The following is a 27172-nucleotide window of genomic DNA, read 5'->3' on the forward strand; positions in this document are numbered from 1 at the left end:
CCTAGCCATGCTCTACTTTCTCTTAATTACCTACAAAACAAGACAAACAAGGATTAGCATGTTGGTTTAAGTTAATCTAATCTTGGTCAAAGGTCAACTTTGGATCAAAGTCAACAAGTCAACCAAAATAAATCAACTAGAAACCAACTTAGGGAATTCAAACTAAAGTAATGCAAAACAAAGATAAAGGTGATGGAATAGAAGACTCCCCTTTAGACATGCTTCTAGTGATCCTTCTTGATGGAGCTTCTAAGGAGGTGGTCATGCCTTCATCATCCTCCCCTTCTTGGAGAGAATTCGACCACGAATTCTTAAACCCTACATCAAAAGGAGAAAGGTCACAAACATTAAATGAGTTACTTATGTTGTAGCTTGGGGGTAAGTCTAACTCATAAGCATTGTTGTTAATTCTCCTAATGACTTGAAAGGGGCCATCCCCTCTAGGGAGGAGCTTAGACTTCCTTTGAGTAGGGAATCTCTCCTTTCTCAAGTGAAGCCAAACCCAATCTCCCTCTTGGAAGATGACTTCCTTTCTTCCCTTATTACCATCCTCTTGTTGTTTCTTAACTCTCCTCTCAATGGTTTCCTTAACTTGTGAATGCAAGTCTTTGATGTACTTGGCTTTGGTCTCACCATCTTGGCAAGTCCATGCCTCATGAGTGGGTAGGGGAAGGAGGTCTAAGGGAGTTAGGGGATTGAACCCATACACAACCTCAAAAGGGGAATGAGAAGTAGTGGAATGCACAACCCTATTGTAGGCAAACTCTATGTGGGGAAGAAGTTCCTCCCACTCTCTAATGTTTTGCACTATCATACATCTTAGCATTTGCCCTAGGGTTCTATTAGCCACCTCGGTTTGGCCATCACTTTGGGGATGACAAGTGGTGGAGAAAAGAAGCTTGGTGCCAAGTTTACCCCACAAGGTTCTCCAAAAATGGCTTAGGAACTTGGAGTCCCTATCACTTACAATGGACCTAGGTAGGCCATGTAGTCTTACCACTTCTTTGAAGAAAAGATTTGCAATATAAGTTGCATCATCAATCTTATGGCAAGGAATGAAATGGGCCATCTTAGAGAACCTATCCACCACTACAAAAATGGAATCCCTACCTTTTTTGGTCCTTGGGAGACCTAAGACAAAATCCATAGAAATGTCAACCCAAGGCTTGGAAGGGATAGGCAAGGGGGTGTAAAGACCATGGGGTTGGACTCTAGACTTGGCTTTCATGCATGCTATGCAACCTTTGCAATGCCTATCTACATGCTTCCTCATGTGAGGCCAATAGAAGTGTTCTTTCAAGACTTCCAAAGTCTTGTTTGGCCCAAAATGCCCCATTAATCCTCCCTCATGTGCCTCTCTAATGAGTGAGGCTCTTAAGGAACCTTGGGGAATGCAAAGTCTCTTACCTTTGAAAAGATATTGATTGAGAAGGTAAAAGTCTTTGTAAGCCCCTTGGTGGCACTCACTAAGAATGGGGGAGAAATCAACATCCTTTGGATACAATTCCTTAATATGATCAAAACTAAGAAATTTAGTTTCAAGAATGGAAAGGAGGGAATGCCTTCTTGAAAGTGCATCCGCCACAATGTTAGCCTTTCCTTGCTTATGTTTGATCACATATGGGAATTGTTCTAAGAACTCTACCCACCTAGCATGTCTCTTGTTTAACTTGCCTTGACTTTTCAAAAATTTGAGTGACTCATGGTCACTATGTATCACAAACTCCTTTGAAAGAAGATAGTGTTGCCAAGTTTGCAAAGTTCTCACAAGAGCATAAAGCTCTTTGTCATAGGTGGAGTAGTTGATGTGACTCCCCTTGAGTTTCTCACTAAAATAAGCTATGGGGTGCCCTTCTTGGAGAAGCACGACCCCAATGCCTACATTGGATGCATCACACTCAATTTCAAAAGTTTTGGAGAAGTTAGGGAGGGCTAAGAGTGGTGCATTGATCAATTTTTGTTTTAAAGTTTCAAAAGCCTTTTCTTGATCTTTGCCCCACTTATAGGTCACACCTTTCTTGACCAATTCATTGAGAGGGGCAGCTATGGTGCTAAAGTTTGGCACAAACCTCCTATAGAAACTAGCTAACCCATGGAAAGACCTAAGCTCACTTACATTCTTTGGGGGAGGCCAATCCTTGATTGCCATCACTTTTTCTTGGTCCACATGGACCCCATGTTGATTTATTTTGAAACCTAGGAAGATCACATGATCCATCCCAAACACACATTTCTCCATGTTAGCATACAAGGATGCCTTCCTTAAGGTTTCTAACACACTCCTTAAATGATGCAAGTGGTCATCTTGAGACATACTATAAATGAGAATGTCATCAAAGTATACCACAACAAACTTCCCTAAGAACTCTCTAAGAACATGGTGCATGAGTCTCATGAATGTACTAGGTGCATTGGTCAAGCCAAAAGGCATGACTAACCACTCATATAATCCAAACTTAGTCTTGAAAGAGGTTTTCCATTCATCACCTTCTTTGATTCTAATTTGATTGTACCCACTTTTCAAGTCTATTTTGGAAAATATGGTTGCACCATGTAACTCATCAATCAAATCATCTAACCTAGGAATAGGATGCCTATACTTGATGGTTATGTTGTTGATAGCCCTACAATCTATGCACATTCTCCATGTTCCATCCTTTTTGGGGACTAGGATCACGGGCATTGCACAAGGACTCATGCTATGTTGCACCCACCCCTTTTCTAACAACTCATTCACTTGTTTTTGAATTTCTTTAGCCTCCTCGGGACTAGTCCTATAGGCTGGCCTATTAGGCAAAGATGAGCCTTGTATGAAATCAATTTGGTGTTCTATACCTCTTAGGGGTGGGAGACCCTTTGGAGGTTCTTGAAAAACATCTTTGAACTCATCTAAGACTAATGACAAGTCTAAGGGACATCTAGAGTGAGGGTTTTGGAAGGAGGGGGAAGATTCACTAGGATAAGCTAAGAAGATGGGTTTTTGGGCAAGCATTACCTTCTTCACCCCCTTGAGAGTGATCATGCTCTTCTTGGACTCATGCCCTTGCGCCTTCTTTTGCGCCTTCTCTTCTTTTCTTTTCTTAATCATTTGCAATTGGTCCTCATTGACTTCTCTTGGTGAAAGAGGTAGTAATGTGATCTTTTTGCCTTGGAAGCTAAAGGTAAACTTGTTAGCATGGCCATCATGAAAAGCTTTTCTATCAAATTGCCATGGCCTTCCTAATAAAATGTGAGTTGCTTCCATGGGCACTAAGTCACATAATACATCATCCTTGTAGTTTCCAATGGAGAAGTTAATAAGGACTTGTTTGTCCACTTTAATTTCACCTTCCTCACTAAGCCAAGAAAGCTTATAGGGCTTGGCATGAGGGATGGTTTTCAAGCCAAGCTTGTCCACAACCCTTGTGCTAGCCACATTAACACAACTTCCACTATCAATTATGAGGGAGCAAGTTTTGTTGTTGATTTGGCACCTTGAGTGAAAAATATTTTCTCTTTGGTTTTCAAATTCTTTAGGCACTTGGCCTAGCATGCGCCTAACCACCAACAAACCTCCTTCATTAGGTTTGATTTCATCCTCACTTGAAGATTGGGAAGAAGTGTGGGAGGAAGAACTTTTAGGGGAGGGGGGAGAAGAATGTTCACTTTCAACCTCTCCTTTAGGGTTCAAGATCATGTTCCTTTTTGTTGGGCAATTTGAAGCAATGTGACCATAGCCCAAACACTTAAAACATTTGATGGAACTAGTTCTTGAACTTTGAGAAGAGTTTGCATTTTCATGGGAGGTTCTAGACGAATTGGTCCTAGGTGGGTGGTCTTTGGAAGGAGGTTTCTCATCCTTTCTTTCTTTTCCTTTCCAAGTTCTAGAGTAGTATTCATTGTATGAAGTATTCCTCTTGGCCTCTTGTTTCTTTTTCAATTGACTTTCAACTTTTAAGGCCAAGTGTAAAATTTTGTCAAGAGTGGAATACTCATACAACTCAACTACATCTTGAACTTCTCTTCTAAGACCACTCACAAATCTAGCTACCTTTTCTTCTTCACTTTCAAATTGGAGTCCTACTTTGAGAAGCATTGACTCCATCATTTTAAAATATTCATTCACACACATAGACCCTTGTTGAAGCCTTTGGAGCTTCAAAAGAGTCTCCCTCCTATAGTAGGAAGGAACAAATCTAGCGCGCATCAAAGTTTTAATGTCCATCCAAGAGGCCGCGGGTGGCTCTTGGTTAATATTGTCCATACACAATTGATGCCACCATGTCATGGCATAATCTTCAAATTCTAAAACTACTAAATCTACTTGTTCTTGATTACTAACTAAATGAATATTGAAGATTTGGTCCACTTTTTGCTCCCACTCTATGTAGAGGTTTGGATCATTCTCCCCCTTGAACTTTGGAATCTTGATTGGTGGAGGTTGTCTTTGTGGGAGTTGATTGCGCCTTCCACCACCATCATAGCCGTGTCTTCTTCTTCTTCCACCATGGCTAGAGTCCTCGGAAGAGGACCTCCTCCTTCTCCTCTCATCTTCCCTAAGCTCAAGTCTTTGGATGTGCTCTTGTAGGAAGATCTCACTTTGCCTCCTATCCGCCCTCAATTGGTCAAAAGTTTCTCTCCTACTCACTTCCATCTCACGTAAGATGTTGGCAAGGGTTATTTGTCCACTTTCTTGGGCCATAGGAGTCACCATGGGAGGGGAATAAGGTGAGGCCGACTCCTCCTCTTCTTCTACCTCCAAGATTGGATCCATATTCATGTTCCTACACCAAAAACTCACCAAAAACCGAGACAAGGAAGAGGTTAGCTAACAAATAATTCCAAACCCGAGACCAAGTGTGGTCTTCTCAAGCACCCAAGTGTTTTTGATCACACTCCCAAAGCACACAAGCAAGGCTAGCACTCAAAAACCTTCCAAACAAGTGAAAACACCTTTAAAGAGATGAAAACCTTTTCAAAGCTCAAACAAGTGGCTCGGCCACAACACTCTAGGAAGACAAGGAAAAGAAAACTACTAAGACAAAACAAAGATTACCTAAAGACAAGCAAGCAAAGCTAAAAAAACAAGAAAGTTTAACTTCTAAGGAAACTTGTTTTTAAAGACAAAACTTGAACAAGACTAAAACAATGAAAAGCACTTTTAAGGACTCTATGGAAAGCATTTGAACAAGCCAAGATTATACCTCAAATTATGCATACACCATGAAAGATCATAACCAAGTCAAAGCATGGAACTAATTTGCCAATATCACCCAAAATCCAAGTATAAATTTTGGTAGCATAACACCTAGTAAAAATGGCCAAATGGATTCACCAAGCATTGTAAAAGCTCTCGGCCAAACTGTTTTTGGTCTTGAAAACACTTTTTCTTTTCAAAACTAGGTACTTCAAATGATGAGAAGGATGTTTTAGGGTGTCTTGAACACTTAGTTCCTTAAAATTAGGTCAAAATCAATTTCAAGGAGCATACAACAACACAAGGCATAGATCTCATGCAATAGTTCAAAAACTTAGAAACAAGAACAAGAAAACTCAAAGAAGCATATGACAAGAGACTCAAGCAAAAGTTAGACACATTTAGAGACTCAACATGACATACACAAAGACACAAACATGTAGCTATCATGCATTTAAACTCATGGATTTGAGGCTCAAAGAGTAAGTATCAAAAGACATGTTATCCAACCACATTTAGGAGCAAAAGAGTCACAAAACCGAAGCCAAAATTGCCACAACATAACCTGAAAACGTTGTTTTTCGTATTCTCGGCAGCTCTGACCTTTGCTCACTCATTTGATCATAACTCTCTCCACAGAACTCCAAATGCGTTAATTCTTTTTTTGTTGGAAACTAGACTCACAGAGCTTTCTTTTGATATAAAGAACGTTACTTTTGAACCACTGAGCTAGCTGCAATATTTTTTTCAAAAACGCACACGTTGCTGCCAGTACTGTTTTTTATGTGGACCACTCAAGATAGCTACACAAGACAAGGTTAGAACATGAAAACACCATATTCAAGGACAACCAAAGCTCTAGATACCAAATGATGAAGGATTATCTTGTTTCCTTTTAGAGTTATGAATATGGTGAAGTTATTTAAGAAAGCTTTTTGAAAATTCCCACTGGACATTAAGATAGCAAGCTATCTAGATGTGAAGGTTCATTTCTCAAGCTCATGAAAGGAGGAAGAGAGTTGGATTCAAGCTTAAACTCACACAAAATTAACAACACTTAAAGAACCAAAATGAAAGAAGAAACATTAAAAATGGAAAGCATAGAAGATGAAGCATGGAAGAAGCACGCCACTCATAGGGGGGGATCTAAGCCAACCAAGCCCTAGAGATGAGTGATGGTGCCGCCACTTGCAAGCAAGATAAGGCAAAGGTGAGTTCACTTCTAGGAAGGAGAGCTCACGAAAATTTAAAGGTTGAAACACAATAGTTTAGAAACAAAATGATCAACCCTTTTACAAGACAAGGAGCACCCTTTAAATAGGAGTTCATAGGGGTCCTTTAGCAAATACAAAAACATGAAAAAGGATTAACTAGCAAACCCTAAACCTAATGTGAGAGTGAGTCTTGGCCAAGTGAAGGAAGATGATTGGTGGAGGCATTCCCATGAGGATTCTAGGCCAAAAGAGGAAGGAGACCAAATGACCTTCTAAGGCATAAACCACAAAGGTAAAAGGAGACAAGGTACATGTCTACTTTTGCTTTTGCTTTATGCTTTTTGCTTTCCTCTCTCTTCCACTTCATCCAAGTGCTCCAATCACCAAGTGCCACCTAGCCATGCTCTACTTTCTCTTAATTACCTACAAAACAAGACAAACAAGGATTAGCATGTTGGTTTAAGTTAATCTAATCTTGGTCAAAGGTCAACTTTGGATCAAAGTCAACAAGTCAACCAAAATAAATCAACTAGAAACCAACTTAGGGAATTCAAACTAAAGTAATGCAAAACAAAGATAAAGGTGATGGAATAGAAGACTCCCCTTTAGACATGCTTCTAGTGATCCTTCTTGATGGAGCTTCTAAGGAGGTGGTCATGCCTTCATCACGATGCTATGCACCAAAGCAGATAATTTGTTTCCTTTTTTTTCTTTAATATTATATAAATGACTATATGATGAATATCGTAAAATATCCTCCTAAAATATTATAACATACCATCATACCATAACACCACATTTATCTACTTTTTCATATAAAAAAAAATGAAAGCTTTAGAGTGCAACCCCAAGTCACGCCATTGTAAAAGGAAAACATAAACCCTAACTTTTCCTTTGCATCATTCATCCACAAATCAAGAAAAACTCAATGCATTTATGCTATATTAGATTTCGTATCACTAAAATTCATCAATCACATACTTAACATTCAAACGAAAATTTGATGACACTATATCACCATTACAATCAAAATTTATAAAATATAAAACAAATGCATCACATATTTTTTATTGTAAACAATAATTCAATCAAACAAAACTTAAAAAACTTCTTTCAAAGGAAGAGATTAAACTAGTCAGCTCCCCTTACCTGGAATTCCCGCTCCAATTGCGCTCCTAACGTTCCTTTTTGCCCAAAATTGATCTACCTTTAGCTTCTCCCACTTGACACTCTTTATAACCTTTTCACTCTGTCCTTGGCTCCATTTTCAGTGCTCTCACATTCTCCATTAGCAGTTGTACCAAAACCCCTCCAATTCCCACTAACTCTCCTTTTAAATTTCATTTTTCAGCCCTTAAAATAATTTATTAAGATTAAAATACGAAAATTTAAAACAAAAGGTTAATGGCCATCAAATGCCATTAACATGGTGGTTTCTCAGCCCTTCTAGCTTCTCTCTATGACGGCTAGGGTCTCTATGGTAGTTAGGGTTTTCAGATCATTCTCCCTCATGCCAAAAAAAAAAGATTTGGCAAAAAAAACCTATCTCACATCCCCCGAGACTCAAACCCACAACCATATAATTTCAAAGCTACAACCAATTCAACCAACTCACATTTCATGATAATTCTTATACATCTAGAATTATATTATCATTCATCACAGTCCAATATTTTATTAAAAATAATAAATAATTAAATTAACACATAATTGGCATACACATGACTCAAACCCAAGTCGTCTTAACACAACTAAATACTCTTTACCACTTGAGCTAGTAATATTTCCTATCTTTTTTCTCCACATTAATTAACTTAAGGATTCCTGCCATCGATAAACATGTATTTATTTTTTCCGGGTCTTACAAATACAATTTTCCGTAATATTTTTTTGGTGTGTTTTCTTCTTGCAATGAATTGGCATTGAAAGCTTGCTATAGTTAAGGAAAAGGAGTGAAATTATGAATGTGGAGACCATGTTCTCTATTCTTGCAACCATGGTTGCCAATGCAGAATTTCTTGGAAATATGCCTACTTTTGAGGGCAATAATTGAGAAAGATGGAATGTACAAATGAAGTTCTCTTTCGTTCTCAAGATGTACCTGAAAATGTTCAATTTACAAATCGATAATTTTGTAAAAGTCTTAATAATGTCCAAAGATATTCCTAGGAAGGTGGAATGAGGAAAGATTGTAAAACATGGTTCCTCGTATAACAAAATTGCTTTATTAGTAGAGAAAACACTAATGGTACATTTGTAATGTTTGAGAAGATAGGACGCAAAAAAAGTGGTTTACTTATAGGGTCTTTTGTCTCATTCTTGAAAGGAGATAATAAGTGTTGGAAGTTCTACACCAAATAGATATAAGACCAATTTAGAGTATATATGTTGATGCAAACTTCACCTTACAAGTTTATTTTGTGGGATTGAATTAGATTTAAAATCTATTTCTTAATATGATAAGTCAGTTTTGTAGAATTGAATTAGGCTTAAAGTTCACTTCTTAACAATTAATATTTTAAAAAAATTCAAAGATGTGGGATAATATGAAAGTTGAAATGCTCAAATGGTTCTTAGAAGTATAAGAATTGAAATTGATTCACAGAAATATAGCAAAGTGTTAACAAATATAATCACATCCTCCCATTTTTAGTGGCAATAAAATAATTGTTCACATTATAATAGCTTGATCATTGGAATAAAATCTTTAGTTTAGTAGAGCATAATCGTTGAATGTGGGCACCACTTTTAGGAGAAAATCATACATAGATAGGTATATATGCAAAAGAAAAAAAAAAGTATTGTTCCAATTCTAACCCAAGTTCGTCCAACAGCCACCGTTAAGAACAACCACCGTCACGATTTTGTCCTTAAAAGACGCTTTAGAGGGTGAAGGGGATAAGAGTATTTAAATTTCACTTGACCTCGACTCCTAAGCGATGTGAAACTTATTAAGTACCGGAACAAGTATATTCAATAATTATTCTTCTTATTTCAAATCAGGCTCTTTATGAGGATACGAAGGAAAAAAAATCCTCTAATATTGTAATTAAAGCTAGAGAACTTTTCGTTATAAAATACATACATAGTAGTTAAGAAGATAATTATTTAGATTGTGTACAGAAAAGAATATGTCACTTAATATAATTATAAATAATTTTAATATAATTTAAGTGATTTTTAAACTAAATTCAAATAAAAAATTTAAATTTATATATAGTACATAAAACATTAAATTACTTAATAAAATATAAAATAGTTTTAAAGTAATATATAACAACATCACACTGAGACTAAAAGGACTGAAAGTTAATAATGTATAAAAGAATAAAGAAGAAATAGGAGACTTGATCAATTGTGCATGATTTTTAGATTTCATGCAAGTATTTAAGTTTTTGGTGTCAAAAAATTGAGAATATTTATTTAATATATTTTATTTAAATTAGTTTTTAAGAAAACAAATAGTTTTATAAATATTTTTATATAAAAAGAAAATTTATTTATTATTTAAATTTAATAAATTAAGATTGAGATATTGTTAATATTTGATATTTTATTATATTTTGTTTTCTCTTTATATATAGAATACATGAATAAAATAAAAGAATAAGTTTTTTCCACATAACATATATTTTATATCTCTTATATTTTCAAAAATCTTAAAATTTTAAGAGTGGTATCAAGAGTTATTGTTTATACTGGACCTATAAAATGGAAATAAATTTCTCGCGTTATTCCACTATGATCTATGAGGGAGTGAGAATGCAAACTTAACATGGATTAGATTGATGGGAAGTGATCCTCACTAGGATGGTGATCCTAAAATCACCTCAAGAAATTTTGGATTATTTGAAAGGAGGATACGAAGGAAACGAGAAGATTCAAGACATGAAAGTGTTAAATTTGATAAGGGAGTTTAAGATGTAAAGGATGAAAGATTTTGATAAGATTAAGGAAGACTCAAACAAATTGTTGGGTATTGCTAACAAGATAAAATTATTAGGTAAAAAACTTTTAGATTTCATACTCATTGAGAAAATTTTGGTAACAATATCAAAGAGATACAAAACATTTATTACTTCATTGGAAAAAGAGAAGATTTATCTACATTTACTTTGACAAAAGTGATACATGTCTTGCAAGCAAAAAAACAACACAAATTAATGAGAAAAGATCATGTATTTGAAGGTACTTTACTTCATAAAGAATGAAGTTCTTTCAAAGTCAAGAACTATAAAAGGAGCAAATACAACCAAACCCAACAACACATGTGTTTTCCATCTTGTCCCTATTGGAAGAAAAATAATGACCAGCCCAACAATTGTTATTGAAGGCCATATGCAAAATGCCAAAAATGTGGTCAATTAGGACATGTTGAAAAGATATGCAAATCAACATCTCCAATAAGATGTCAAGATTGTAGAGGATGGATCAAAAGTGAGACTACTTCTTGCAATGTCAAGTATTACAACCAACAAATCTACAAAAACTTGGATTATAGATAGTAGTTGTACAAACCATGAGACTCATCAACGAGATCTTTCCAAAAAGCTCAACAAATAAGATATTTCTAATGTAATAGTTGGGAATGGAGAACGACTTGTTGTGAAAGGTACAAGAATAAGTGCAATTAAAATTCATTTAGGTGTCAAATTAATTTTTTATGTCTTATATGTTTATAAGATTACTCAAAATTTGTTAAGTGTTGCTTAAATGTTAGAGAAGTTATAAGCAAACAACCAAGATGTATTCAAAATTCATATGAAATACAAAAAATTTGTTTTAGATTTGATGAAAGATGAGTTGGTTACAAATGATGAAAGTATAAAAGAATGTTGAGACATATAAGAAGGATCAAGAAAGTAGAAAAGACTGATCAAGATCAAAAGAAGATAAATATCTCTTGAAGAACTTTGATGTCCAAGAGGAAAAAATAGATAAAGAACTGCATTCTAACATTCATCGAAGGTCCAATGTCACTACCATAGAATCCACAATAAACAAAGAAAATTATGATGTTGGTAAAAGAATAAACATAATGAAGAATATCAAATTGAATGGAGATGTGACCCCATGGAAGAAAGAGAAAAATAAGAATTACAAGTAAAGAAGGGTAAGAAAATTAAACGTCAAAAGAAGAACTAAATTTGAGATTTGAAATTTAAATAAACAGATACTAAGAAATGAAAAATATTAAAAATATTTACTTAATATTTTTTATTTAAATTATTTTTTAGGAATTTTTTCAGCTTTAAAATATCTTTCATATAAAAATAAAATATACTTATTTATTATTTAGATTTAGCAAATCAATATTGAGACATTATTAATATTTCTTATTTTGTTCTATACAGAGAGTACAATAATAAAATAAAATAAAATAAAATAAAAACTTCTTAATATAGTATATCTCGTATATCTTTCATATTTTCAAAAATCCTAAAATCTCAACAAAGTCGCATAACATGTCATCGAGAATGTGCTAGATCTTTAAATTGTAAGCGAAGTTAAAATATCTTATTTAAAATGTAGAGGTTAACATCCTTTTCTAATTATGATTTAAGAAATAATTATTTTGTACTAAATCTTAACAAAAGTAAAACATTATATATATATATATATATATATATACCCAATTGGAGCTTTAATGCATTTAAAGCTCGTCAATTTTACTCATAAATAAACATTATGTCACATAACCATTGTGACCTCTCTTTATGAGTTGTTTAATTGTCAGTATAAATATTAATTAGCAACATATAAACATTATATATATATATATATATATATATATATATATATATATATATATATATATATATATATATATATATATATATATAGTTGGAGCTTTAATGCACTTTAAAGCTCGTCAATTTTTTTCATAAATAAATATTATGTCACATAACCGTTGTGGCCTCCCTTTATAAGTTGTTTAATTGTCTGTATAAATATTAATTAGAAACATATAGACGAACTTCAACTAGGGGTGGCAATACGATCTGGCTCGGCCCTTTGAGGCCCTACCCGTGTTAAAAATCATGCTGAAAAGTCTGGTTTGCCTTGCATAAGTTCTTCCACGGGCCGACTCGTTTAATTATTTTTTTAAACTAAAATTTTTATGAGAAAGTTTTCAATGTTTAACAAATTGGAAAACTTTAAGCAGTTCACAACATGAAGCAAATACTTTGGGTAGTTGAATGATAATGATAACATTTTGATTATATTCATATTCGTATCTTGACATACACGATGCATCATTCAACTCTTAACACATTTAAAAATACATAACATCTTTTTTTTTTCACTCATACAAGAACTTGGAATGTCCATGTAGAAGTCAATAAAGAAAGTAATTAATATACACAAGTGTAGGTTTTTTTTTATGCGGGTCGCGGGTCAACCCATGCGGACTGTGGCTTATGCGGGCCAACAAACTCAATATTTCAGTCCACCCAGTATTTTCTTGATGGGCTTGCGAACCGGCCAACCGGACCCAACCATACATTACCACCATTAACTTTGATCAAGAAGTAACAATTATTTAATATTTAATATTTTCTCTATATTTGATAGTAATTAAAATACTTAAAAATAAATTGATTAAATTTGAATTATCTTCTCTCACGAATTTTGGAAGATTATGTTATATGATTCAACGATTCAACGTTAAAACTTACTAAACGAAAGTTTTTATTGTAAAAATTTGATATATAAGTAAAAGATAAGAAAGGAGAAATACAAATATAAGATATCTCATGACACATCATATAAAAGTAAGTGAAAATATATAAATATATATATAACTAGTATGGAAATGAATACAACCAGTTTAAAAAAACTTTAAGAAAAATGGAAATTTTCTGTTTTCAAAACAATAATCCCCATTTAAACAAAAATCATAAAAGAATTAAAACGAGGAAAATGTTTATTTTATCTACAATCAAATAGAAAAAATTATGTAAATATAGAACAATGTAAGTAAAAAAAAAAACTACTTTGTAAAAAAAAGAAATTAAAATCAGACATACATAAGTAAAAGTTGGTAAGCCCAATGAGGACACCGAATTCAAGTTGTTATGAAAAGTAGCCCAAATCAGAGACTTGAAGCATAAACAAGGTGGGAATCCCAAGCCCTCAATAAGGTTCCCTGTTGAATACTGTGTGCAAGAAAGAGTCTTGTTTGGTCGAAGGAAGGGTAGGAAGGAACAGAGAGCACAGCAATGGAGGGTGGCAACAGCAACAACAACAACCCTGAGGACCTGGCGGTGGGGTGTTTGCTGTCGATCAGGACAACGTTGGGCGACGAATTCGAAGGCCAGGTTGTCACCTACGATCGACCCTCCAACATCCTTGTACTCCAGGAACCTTCCAAACATGGCCCTCGTCGGAACATTAGGTTGCTCAAGGCTAATTACATCAAAGAATTCACCTTTCTCGGCCAGGCCGAAGACCCACTTGATCCTACCAACTGCTTCCTTGACCTCGCCGCTCTCCAAGCTAGGGAAGAAGTTGCTATCAGGTATTTTCTTGCAATTCCCCGGCTTTTTTTCTTTTTTCTAGTTTTCTTTAAATGTGTTCTTTTATGAAATTCATGTGTGGTTTCAAATGATTTTGGGTGTAGACAAGCAGAGGCTGATGCTGAGAGGATTGGGGTTGGGGTTACCAGCGAGGCGCAGAGCATCTTCGATGCTTTGTCCAAAACGTAAGTGCTGTGTGAGTGAAATGTAGTGTTGAACTAACCACTGTGGTGTGGATCGGGATTTTAGTTATTGCCTGGTTTGTTTCCTGGCGTGTATATTTTTTCTTTGACTATGTTTTGAAGCCAATAGAGTTTAGAGCATGACGCTCATAGAATACAACATTTGTAGATTGTTGTGGAAATGTGTATGATAAAAGAAATTAATAAAGCTCGCATCTTGCCCCTGTCAAATAAGGATAAATAAATTTAATTGAGTAGAGAAACAAAAATAGGCAAACTGACACAAACATACCCATGCTTGAAGTCGCACACAGTTGTTGATAGCATGTTATATGTGTTCAGTGTCGTGGAATGACCCTGGGGTTCTACAAATTTAGCATATCCATGTGTGTATTTGAGTAGTTGTCCTTTGCAGTGTTATAGTGGTGCTATAGAGAGATATTGGACTTCAATATTATGTTACAGTGGCGTAAGGAGTAGAGCAGGCTTGTTGCTATGGGATTGAAAATAGCAGAGTGGTTTTTAACAGTGACTTTTTCCCTGCTATAGGGGCACTACCATGGTATAGGATTCAATAACCCATTCTTACCTCTAAAACAATGTCTTTTAGGGTATTTTAAGTTAAATTATGTTCCCCCCTCATTTCTAATGCATTTTTTGAGTAAAAAATGTAATGTGATTTTAAATCCATTTTGACCATTTTACAAAAAGTTAACGCTCTTTTGACTTTTATTCCTCATACTCTACAGGACTATCTTTTCCCTCCGTTTGTCCTTTTCTTTCTTCTTCTCAGTTCACATCTAACTAAGATTTGTCATGCTTTTTTCCTTATACTAATTCCACCATCGTCTTTCATATTTTGACTTCATTGCGATGCTCTTGTTGCCTCTAGATTAGATTGATGGTGATTTGTGCATAAACTAACCTTATCATTTATCATTATTTTCTTTAGTCTGGGTTTCTTTTTTGTTTTTGACTATCTATATGTGTAGTATATACATTATTTATTTTGCAATTGCAAGTAAAAAATGGAAGGTGTCATACTGCATGTTTCTAAACTTAAATACTTTAGACCAGCATTACAAAATGATGTAAAAATTAATGAAGACATTACATATGGATATAATTAGGATGGTTAAAATGGAGAAAGGCTTTCGAGGTTATTTGAGATTGCCATTTACATACCAAGCTCACAGGGAAGTTCTATTATACTGCTATACATATGTGTTTATTATATGGTATTAAATGCTAGGTTTTAAAGGGACAACAAGCAGTGTTGTTAAATAGCCACTCTAGTGGCACTATTGCATTGTGTGTAATTTCTCACATTAGGATTGCAAATGTGTCTGATATTGCAGTTCCTATCATTTTTGTGGTTCCTATCATTGTTGTGGTTGCAGCATTTGTCCTGCATGCTCTTGTCATTTTTTTCAAGTCTTCAGTTAATTAAACTTTTGAGTTAATATACTTCTAGTTGATATATATACATATATATTGCCATCACACTCTGAAAGTGGAAAAGGAAGGTGACTAACTTCATTCGGTAAAGCTAGATAGCAACCGAAAGAGGCACATCAAAAGATCTTTTCTTTCGTATAACATTGATCCACATGCTTTTCTCTGGTTAACCAATCAGGAAGAAGCAGCTCCTACCCGCTCAAGTGAGGCGAGAATAGCCTCGTTCCCCTTGGGGTCATTCTTTTTTGTATTCTTTCACTCAACCTGCTATACGGCATAACAGATTATTGGCTATCTGCCATGGAAAACAAGAAAAATAGTGTGTAGCAAATATGAAAATATTAGATGGATGTGTGACCTCACAGTATAGGTCAAATGAAAGATGGTTTTTTGAGACAAGATGACGAATTTTCAAGGTGGTTTGGGGACACAGGTCCGTGGAGGCCGTGATGAGGAGAGTAGATTCTATGGTTTCTGGTCAAATGGAAAGGGAGCGAGAGAGGGATCAGTGAGGTCAATGGTGGAAATTGTTAAGAGATATTTTGATATCTAAGAGTTTTCCCTTTAACTGAGCTCAATTACATTGTGTAATCCATACAGACCTTATCTTGTGGGATACTACTTTTGTTTTTGTTAATATTTAAAATCACTACCATTCCATTTTCTATTATACAAATATAGCAGTTTCAAAGCTAGCTTGTATGCACCACAATCTGTGATTAATTCATATTTTTGTGCTATAGCATTTTTGGGGTCAGTTGTTATGCTTTGCTGTTTGAGATTGATAGCTTATGGTCCAGTAGGATTCATCCAAATTATTTACTTTTCTCTTTAAAAGTTAATTTTCATAAGCACTCAAATGTATGGTAGTTAGTATCATGCAATACAATTCATGAAGCTAGCGATACAAATCATTGAATGAATTGTTTGCGTACCTGTTCATGCAAAGTGAATCTGTCCATGCAAAGTGAATTGAATGATTTGGTCTAGAATCGTAAGAATTGTGATTTCATGTTGAATCACACTGTTCTTGCAATGTGGGTCATGATATCTTGTCGTCCTATGGCCATCATGTCGTACATGACTATTGTCACTGTAGCAGCAATTTTTGAAGCCAAAAATGCAAAAATTGTCTGTCAGAGCCAGCACATTGTACTGCACTCATAGTTGTTAATCACAAAATTAGATCTTGCCTCTCCTCCAAGGGTCATCGAGTTGCACCTGGTTATCACACTCCAATTTTTTGTGTATGCTTATATTATAATATATATGCTATACCTTTGTTTTCTAGAAGATTTCTTTCCTCTCTTGTTCTTAGGATTTTAATTGTGATGTGAAACTGCAGTCATTATCTATATAAGTCGTGGTTATTAATTTAGTACTTGAACTTTTAGTATGATTTCTGACTATGAAGGCTGTTCTCAAATCCAACTATATAATTATCATGTATTGTATAGTCTTGATATGATTTTAGTCCTCCTTCCAGTTTGTATTGATAGTTTAGTTAATTATTTTGTGATGATGCACATTTGATATTGCAGTGTTTATCGATTCTTGGATGACAGCCATTCTTTACAGGAATAGTATTTGTCTAATTTTTATGCATTTTGGAATAAAAGTTTTTAGTTGTTATCAAATTAAAAGAAACGGGGATCACTTTATACCTCAAGTTGAACTCTGTAGTTAGTTATTGTTGTGGATCACTTTTTGGTGCTTGCTGAGAGCATTAAATTAAATGTTCCGTCCTTGCATGCCTTAAGAGTGCCTCTTTTCCTTAGGATTTAAACCTTTCTAGCTTTTGTATATTTTTCTCAGTAGCTTAATTTTCTTTTTAACTGATGAGTTAGTATGTACTCAGGCTTCCAGTCCGCTGGGACAAGACAGTCATAGTTGTGATGAATGATGTGCGTGTCAGCAGTCCTTATCACCCTGAATCTGTTGTTGGAGGTACTCCTGCTGCAAATGAACGAGTGAAGAAAGTGGTAAATATGTTTCTTTTGCTATTTGTTATGGTGTGTCTAAATGCATGTATTAGTAGCATGTCAAATATCATATAATCCTGCTGTCGCAGGGATTTATGATTCATTTTTATGAAAACAACATTGGCAAGTGCAAAACGAAAACTTAATCAAGAGAATTTTGTTTTCCTGTTTTGGTCACTACATTTGGTTTTTCTAAGAGAAGTATTTTTATTAGTATAACAACCATAATTTGAAATGACCCACTGATGAGGGATTTGGGTAGTTGGTAGGTGGTTTGGTAGAAACCGGATCAAATATATAGAGAAAAACTGCAGAACTTTGGAGTGCTGCACCTCTTCAAATCCGAAATGCCTCAATCCTAAAAAATGACGTGATAAAATCCCTCTTCATATTTTTTTTTTTACTAATATAACTAACTAGCTTCTAATGGGGGCTACCTAGCGATAGTCTCCTTAAACATTCACCTTGTCCTCAAAGTGAATAGTTGTTGGTTGATATGGCTCCACCTGGGTCAAACACAAACATGTGAATGTTCCCATGGTCCTCATTACAATGTTTTTGTCAAGTGCACTTACTTTCTTAATTTTTTTCTTTTCTTCTTCTTCACCCCATATTTGAATTTTCTATACATAATGTCATTACTTTTACACAACAATTATATTTCAGATTTTCTTTATAATGTATATATTGTATTTCTTCTAACCTAATGTTTCCGTTATGACCCAATATGATTTCCATTATAATTTTATAAAGGATTTTTGGGTCTTCAATATTTTCTGTTATCTGATATTGATAACATTGATCATCAATCAAGGTAGCAACATTTCTAAAACCAAAAGGTGTAACAATACAAGAATGACCTCACATATAAGAGTGAACTAAAAACGAAAAGGAGACAAAGTTCATTTATTAAGACTATTAGGGAAAGGTTCACAAACATGTTTTCCTAATTAACATGATTCACAATTCAAATTAGACAAATGTTTTAAACTTAACACAATCTTTTGCAATTTTGTTAACCTAAGTTGTCCTAATTGAGTGCAAATCATTTTTGTGGAGATCATCGTTGCACATACTGATGTTGGTGGATACAAATCGTAAAGGCCATGTGGCTTGCATTTGGCACCAATCATCTAACAGTATTTGATACAACAAGGTAACATTATTTTTAGTGAAGGTGAGGATAATATCCTCCTGGGATTGATTTCACAAATGATAGATTAAAAGGGAAATTAGGGATATAAAGAATAAAGTCAAGTAAGGGATGAGAGGGATTGGATGGTATCAATGCTACAAGCTTGTGTTGGTGAACCATTAGCAATAATTGTAAACGACATAATGACAACTGTAGTAAAGGAATAGAAAAGAACAATTACGAGATGTGATTAGTTGCACTAGAGTCGATAACTCTGGGACCAAGAGAATGTGATTGAGAGAGGTTGGTAGATGAATTACTAGTGTGTGACACTGAAGCAATGTTACTAGTGGATTGGCGTATCACACACCTATTGATAAAGTCTTCAAATGTTGCTAGAATCAACTAGTTATGTAGGAGGATTAGGTAACTCTACAATGGAAGTGGAATAGTTAAACTCATTCATCTTTTCAATACCAACAATATGTTTAGAAAAGATGGAAGAATCTATTTTGAAGGTTGGTGTGGTGTTAAAAGATGTTGGAGGTCCCACATTGATCAGAGATAAGGCCAATTTTCAATATATAAGTGGGTGCAAACCTTAACTTACAAGCCGATTTCGTGGGATTGAGTTAGGCTTAAAATGCACTTCTTAACATGATATTAGAGCCATTGATTAGAGCTTATCCTAACGAAATTTCTTATTTGTTGGGTTTGTTGTTTCACTCACTATCAAACCTCTATCAAACCACCCAATAATGTTTAGTCTCATGCTAGAGATATATATGCATTGGCGTGAGGGAGCTATGTTAAAAGTCCCACATTGACTAGAGAGATTAGACTAATTTACAATATATAAGTTGGTGCAATTCTCACCTTACATGCTGGTTTTGTGGGGTTGAGTTAGTTTTAAAGTCCACTTCTTAATTGAAGACATTTCTCTTTTGAAAAGTTGAAGACATTTGTACCAGTTCTTGCCTTTGCCCTTGAACATCACATTTGTTTTCTTGCTCCTCATTTTTTTTAATATTGTAGCCAAATCTAAACTTAGATGAAATTTCTTGAAGATTGCATTCTGAAAGGCCATCGATTGCATTCTGGTTGTTCCCCACCCAACATGAAAGCCCCTTCCCAATGCCTGCCACCCAGATGATCTTTTTTTAAATATGTATTAAATATAGTTAGTTGTTGAGAGGTGATAAAAGGAGGAGATGGTCAAGGTGAATTAGGCTGATGAGAAGAATTTGAATTATTCAAAGTCGTAGGAACAATGTTAGGAGTAGGATACACAAAAGGAAAAGGCAAGACTTGTTGGCAAAGTTAACATTTTTGTTTGGAGGATGAGAAGAAAGGAGTTTCTTCAAAAAATGTGACACTTGCAAACATGTAATTTCTTTTAGTCTTAGCTGAATAACATTTATACACTTTTTGAAGGCGAAAGTATATCCTAAAAAGACACATTTGATAACTTGGCTGAAAGTTTATCCAAACCTGTACACGTATCGTGTACAAAACACACCACAAAAAATTCGAGGAGAAATATAAACAAAGGTTCATTTCAAAACAATGGAATATGGAACTTTATTGTCCAAAGAAGAAGACATTCTATTAATAAGATAACAGACACTAAGAATGGTATCACCCTAGTGATGGACAAGAACATCGGTGCTAAGCAACAATGTACGAGAAGGTTTAACTTAGAGTCTATCCTTTCTCTCTGCCATACCATTTTTGTGATGTGAATGAATATAGGTGGACTGTTGTAAAATGCCATGTGAGTTTAAAAGAGTGTAAAAAAAAACAAAGCATTCTTTGGCATTATCATTCATTAATGAATGACACGAAATTATTCAAAAGTTTGAATCTATCTTTCATTAAGTAAACCTAAGTCCAATGAGAATTGATACGAATGAAAAGTATGGGGAGAATAAACAAATACATCAAGTCTATGAGAGGAAGAGGTGGAAAGCTATCACTTGGGGGACTCAAGCACACGCCCTTGATTTATTAGTAGTAGAATAGCTGATGTGGAGTTATGAGTGCGTGCGGGTATTTTTTTGTTAGAGGAGAGAAGGAATAAGAGAGGAGTGGGGGGAAAATTTTGGGCCTAGGAACTTTTGGGACATGGAAACATTTTTGCTCTCTAGTTGTTGGTTCTTTCGTTTTTCATAAATATCCTATAAGACAAGAGACATTGTCGTTTCCATTGTTTGCTGTGTTACTATAAGTTTATACTTATCAATTGGTGTCAACCCAGTCGATTTTGACTCGTAGTGCAATGGAGCAACATATGGAAGGATTGGAACAACAAGTCGTTGAGTTAAAGACTTTGATTCTCTCTCGTAGTAGATCTCGTTGGGGGTGACCTCGCTAACGTCGGTCGTCAAGGAAAAGGGAGACATACAATGAGGCGAAAGGTGACCTCGCTAGGGAAGATGACGCCAATCGCACGACTCAAACTAGTAGTCGTAAGTCCTCTCGTGATTTCGGAGGGCATAAACACCAAATTCCTATATTTCGCGGGGACAATGCTTATGGTTGGATTGTGAAGGCCTAGTAATCTGGTTGACGATATGGGAAAAACATAATGCCACCTTGGAAGATAAGGCTCTAAGTTGGTGTCAATGGTGGACAGAACAAAGTCACGACACCAGTTATTTCTTGAACTTCACATTGAGGACAAGATGAATCTCTGAGGGGTAGGTGTCGATGAGAGGAGAATAGGCAAATACATAAAGTCTATGAGAGGAAGAAGTGGAGTGGAGATCCCGCAAGCACACGCCCTTATTTTGAAGTAATAGAATAGCTGACGTGGAGTTATGAGTGCGTGTGAGTATCTTTCTTTTAGAGGAGAGAAGGAATAAGGGGAGAGGGAGGAGAGGAGTGAGGGGAAAATTTTGGGCCTATGAACTTTTGGGGACATGGAAACGTTTTTGCTCTTTGGTTGTTGGTTATTTCGTTATTCAGAAATATTCAATAAGAGAAGAGACATTGTCTTTTCCATTGTTTTCTATGTTACTCTACGTTTATACCTATCAAGAATATTCATCAATAAAAGTTACAAAATAATGAAACCCAAAGCATGAAACATGACTTGGACCCCAAATATCAGAATGAATTATAGAGAAGACAAAGTCATACCTTTATTTAGTTCTTTTTAAAAAATAAGACCAAATGTGTTTTCCTAATTGACATGACTCACATTCTAAGACTTGGAGTTTGCAAAATTTGGAAATTATCTTTTTGTAGTTTTAATAAATGTTGATGACCCAAACGATCATGTAAAAGCTTAGGAGATAAGGATGCTAAACAAGACATTAATGATCTTGTGCTTTGATAGTAGAGTCCCCTAGATTCATGTCCTTTACCAATTTATTGACTTGTACCGTGCTCTTGAATAAAAAAGAATTTGCATCAAAGGTTACAGAACAATTTAAAGATTTAGTTAATTGACTTAAGGAAATTATGTTAAAAGGACAATAAGGAACAAAAGGAACATGCTTTAGGTTCAAAGATGGAGAAAGAGGTTTTTTTACCATTCTGGTGTACAAAAAAAGAAATTTGACTTTGGGCAAGTGGTGCGAACTTGGCACAACTTCAAAAAGAAAAAGTCGTGCCATGCTGAAGCAACTTCACTGTGGATGAACTAAAGTCATGTCTAGTCATAATGACTTCTATGAAAAAGTTGAAATTGTGTCATGCTCTGACGACTTTAGTTCATTTCATTACAGAACTGAAGTTGTCATAGCATGACATGATTTCAATTCATTTCATTATAGAACTGAAGTCGTGCCATTTGCAGTGAAGTCACTTCAGTAAGGCATGACTTCTTTGTTTTGAAGTTGTGTTAACGTGACACGATTTTCCCAAACTCGAAATTTTTTTAAAACTTGCATCATTCTTGTAATTTCATAATGAAATTACACTAGAATGGTAAAAAAAACTGAGAAACGAAGATATGACCAACCGCTTGAGGAGTGAACTTGGATCCATTGGCTAAAGTAATAACATGAAGAATATTAGGATGAGAAATGGAAAATAATTAAGGAAGGATTACAAGAAATGTGATCGAAAACATATGATGGAAGGGAGATTGCTCTCTAATCAACGTTGAGCAACATTTTGAGGCGAAGCAAGTTCATGAAGATACAAAACTGCTAACCTCCTAAATTAAATACCTATTCTAACAACTTCCTATATTTAATACATATTCTAACAATTTTCATTTGTGCTCGGGGTCACAATGTTGAATCTGTCTTTGTATTCTGTTCAGAAAAATTGCAAGAAATTTAGGACAAAAACAGGCAACAAGGTTTTCAATTGCAGCTGCAGTTTAAATTTCATTGATTCAACTTTCAGTGATTTGTAATTAGTGTTTAAGGAAACTAATGCAGTTTATTTCTTGGTAATAATTTGCCCTTATAGCCTTTTAAAATAAAACATTCTGATGCAAAACTTGTTATTGACTTTTTATTTTCCTCGTTTGTAGCTTGACTTTGAGAGGAAGAGGTTGCAACTTCGCAGTTCTGGTGGTCAGTAAAGCTTCATATTTGCATCCTTTTACAGTCAGGAAAGCGCCACCCAGGAGTAAACATGATGGGTATGTTTCTTTTAACAAACCCTATACAAGAGGGTTTTCCAAGGCATATTCCTGACTTCAGATATCTTTTGATTATCTGCTGTCTTGAGCTCTCAAGTTCTGTCTTGCTTATGGAGTTCATTTGAGGTACTTCCTCCGGATTCTTCTTAGGAGTGAATGCTGAAGCATATGATGTATGGTGTGTTACACTTGGAAACCTAACAGGTGACTGGGTTTATATTATTTGTCAGTTTGGTGTTGGGAAGTTTAACCAATTACAACGGCTAACATGAACTCAAAATGACTTTAATTTATTCCTTGTCTAATAATGCAAATGCTTCGGATAAATCAAGCTGATATTCCTACCTGAAGCTTTCTAGTTTTGTTTATTTCTTGTTTTTAAAAATTTTTGTGGTATTTTTTTATTTAGCAGTTCCTTCTATGATATGCTTTATTGCTGATTGTTTTTTTGGATTTTAATCTTCTGTGGAGAGATCTTTGGCGATATTTGATTGCATTTTGGGGTCAAAGGGGAAAACATAGAGACAAGGCTGTGGAAGTATTTTGTTCTGATTTTTGGGGCAGGGTATGTGTAATATGCTTTCCGATTTCCTTTGAGATGATCCTCAAACAGAAATGAATCAAATAATAAATATTCCATTTCTTCACTTCATGTTTTGCATCATTCTATCTTGTTCTGAATTTGTCCTCTATATCTAGATTTGGAGGTTCCAGTCTTCGTTTTATGAATTGTACTTTATTGTCTTTGAATTGGTGTCACCCTGTGTTTAGGTGTGATTTGGAGCCGAAGTTGTCTTTTGTGGGCTGAAGGTTCTGCTCTGTTCCAGTTGTATCCGGTCTTTGTTCTATCTGATGCCCATTTATGCCTAATTGTATTGTTTTCCTCTCTCTTTTCATTTGGGTTCTATTGTGTCTCCCAACGAATCAGAATGTTGGCATCTACTGGAAGTGAAAATTTCATCATGCTTGAGCTCAGTTTCGTCCTCTCTTTCTCGCTTCACTACAACTGCTCTCCCCTCACCCCTACTCCAATACTCAAGATTCCGATATTGCCATAAAGCTGTCTGCGGTTCTAGCTCAGACTCTTGATGCTTTTCTGATCTGATTTCAGCAATGATTTTCTTTCACTTTTTATTTTCATTGAGATCTAGATATGATGGAGAAAGTAATAACAACAACCAAAAATACCAAAGTATGCAGAGGAAATAATTCCACCCAACTTGTATAAGTCTATAAGGAGCAACAACGAAAAAGTGGCAATAATAATCACAATACCAATATTTCTAACCTGGGGAAATCCTCTTAATGTAAAAAGTAAAAATCCAAGGGTATAAGCCAATAAATTAAATTCTACTGAGATCAAGTATGGATACAAGAAAGTCAAATCAAAAACACAAACAAATGTCTATAACCAATCAATACATCAAATCAATAATACTCTTAAATATGAAGATCAAAGAAAGAGAAACCAAAAAAAAGAGCAACTGGCGGGACTTTATTTTCCAAGGAGATCCCAAGGGTCAGAAGGAAGAATCTTATGTTTCAAATTTGTTGTCAAAATTTCAGTCTGATTTAAAGGTGAATGAAGCGGGATTCTTAGTTTTATTGAGATGGCTCAATGAATATGTAAACAAATTTTCTCTCTCTTTTCTCCCTTTCAAGGGTTGTGAGTCCAACCCAACATGATTTGTGGTTTGTTGGAGCTTAGTGCTTTGTATCTTGAAGATTTTGTTTGAGTTCACTTTGAGCCTTTGAATGTTCCCTTTTTTGTGTTTACAAGTTCAGGTCAGTCATATTTGACCAAATGCAATTTTGGCTGTGATGCACTAGGGTGGTCAAAATTTATTGTCATTCGTCATGTTGTTCTTGTTTTCCTCGTTTTTGGCAAGAACACGTACGTGGTATCTTTGCTTTTTTCAGGTCACAAGCCTACAATTGCTCAGATATGGATATGGATAGCAGTTTTAATCTCATCTACCACATCACCACCTCCATGTTTTACTAAATTCTCAGTCTTGAAATCTGATGCACAAAATCCTCTGCTTAAGATGTCATTTTGCTTTCATCAGTGCTTCAATGAAGCTAGCACTATTTGTGCTCGTGATTTCTTGACTTGGTAGTATTGTTAGGGGTCATGATATCCTGGGATTGCTTGATTGACAAAATAGTTATTTCATGAACTGTTATTATCACTGGTCTAATTTCCTCTTCCATTTTGTTGACTTTATGATGTATATCATTTGAAGAAGGTCTAATTAATATTGTTTTGGTCTCACTTCAAGTTCTTGCTTGATGCATCGTCTTTATAGTTGTGAATGGTATTACAAGCATGCATTTTGCTGTTGTTTTAGTTTGATTAATTCTTATTACTACACTTGGTGCATGCCTCATTAGTGCTACTTCTCTTTCTGTCATCTAAAAAGATCATTGCTAAGGGCCAAGCTATTCCAATTGGTTCTAATGGGGGAACTCGTTGCAAATAGGATTTTTTTAAAGAGTTGTGGCTTAAAAGACTCTTTTGTATTGTATTACCCTCGGTAACATTAAATGATGCACTAAACATGGCATAATAGGAAGGTGAAGTTGAATTTCTTCAGGAAAATGGTGTACCCGTGACTCTCATTTTCAGAATTAGTGAAAGCCTCTTTTTTGGTTATTCGTCATCTTTGTTGAGCATGATCTCTATTATTTGTCAATTGGTGGTTTAAACCTGGTTAAGAGCTTGGTGTTGGAATTTTAGTCCTCAATGAAGACATTTCTTTTGTAAAGGATTGCTTTACAGCCGAAGGTGTCTTTCATGGAAGCTTGTATCCATGGTGGTTAGATGTGGGCTTCTACAATGGACGGTTAAGCATTGATATTTTTTGCTTTGTTTTTGTCTTGAGTGTTATAGTCTCAACTTCCATCTTGGTGAGAAAGAGCTAGCAACATGGTTGAAGAGTTGATAGGTGTTGATTTTCAAAATGGTTCTTTATATGGAAGTGTTTAGATGAAGAGATCATGTGTGGTTTAAGCTCCAATGATACGGAAGTGTTTCTAAGATATTAAATCCAAACGATAGTAGAAGAATATCTGATGGTTTTTCAAGACTATTGGAAAATGTTTTTTTACCTCTTTTTGACTTGAGGCTAGTAGGTTTTCTACAAGTTCACTTTTACAAGATGTTCCTAGATATGTTTCTCCTTCTCTTTTCCCCCAAACAACAATTAGGAGGTTTACCATGCAATTGGAGAATCAAACATCAAATTCCTCCTACTTTCCTCACATTGTAAAATGACAACCACTTCATTAAAAGCTTGAGATTTTCTGTTTTCCGAGGATTTTAGGTTCTGACTTGATCAGACTTAGGATTTAATCCTACAGAAAATGAAATCACATGTAAACTCCAGAATGATGCTTTGGAAATCAAATATCCAATAGTGGACAGTCTAATAGACTGTTTGTTTAAAGACTTTTTTACATATATAAATTTATATATGGGTTAAATATATTTTTAATTTTTAAACTTGATATAAAATTAAAATTTGTCAGTTAAATTTAATTAAGTTAAATTTTTGTTGAGATATCAAATGCATTTCTTAGTTGATATTAAACGGAAGCATGCAGAAATGTGTCAAATGGTGTAAGTAACTCAAATGTTAACATTAAACGTGTTTAATATGTCAAAAAATTTAATGTAATTGAATTAAAATTTATTTATTTTTAAAGTTTAAGAACTAAAATGAATCAACATTTCGAACAAAGATGAATTCTAATTTTGTGTGAAAGATCAAAAAGTACAAACATATTTAATCCTTACTCTTAATTATAAACAAAATTAATGTTTGATAGAAAAATATAAGAACCACTTCCATACTCACTTTTCACTACAATTTTAACTTGATGAATGAGTGATATACTTCTAT

At 34.7% G+C, this 27172-nt stretch overlaps 1 protein-coding gene across 2 annotated transcripts; it reads left to right on the top strand.

Moving 5' to 3' along the window:
* Nucleotides 1–13484: 13484 nt before the first annotated feature.
* On the top strand, nucleotides 13485–24415 carry LOC114174951 (protein LSM12 homolog A-like). 2 transcript variants are annotated; one of them, XR_003602786.1, is made up of 5 exons: nucleotides 13485–13912; nucleotides 14015–14095; nucleotides 17409–17532; nucleotides 23157–23471; nucleotides 24039–24415. XR_003602786.1 is itself a non-coding variant. In XM_028059686.1 (4 exons), the coding sequence occupies exons 1-4, from the start codon at nucleotides 13614–13616 to the stop codon at nucleotides 23205–23207; spliced, it is 555 nt and encodes a 184-aa protein (XP_027915487.1). In that variant the 5' UTR covers nucleotides 13485–13613; the 3' UTR covers nucleotides 23208–23635. The 2 variants fall into 2 exon arrangements, 1 of the variants encoding a protein (XP_027915487.1); XM_028059686.1 differs by lacking the exon at nucleotides 24039–24415 and having other exon boundaries at nucleotides 23157–23635.
* The last annotated feature ends 2757 nt before the right edge of the window (nucleotides 24416–27172 follow it).

Source organism: Vigna unguiculata, chromosome 3 (genome assembly GCF_004118075.2).
Source record: "Vigna unguiculata cultivar IT97K-499-35 chromosome 3, ASM411807v1, whole genome shotgun sequence".
NCBI lineage: Eukaryota > Viridiplantae > Streptophyta > Magnoliopsida > Fabales > Fabaceae > Vigna > Vigna unguiculata.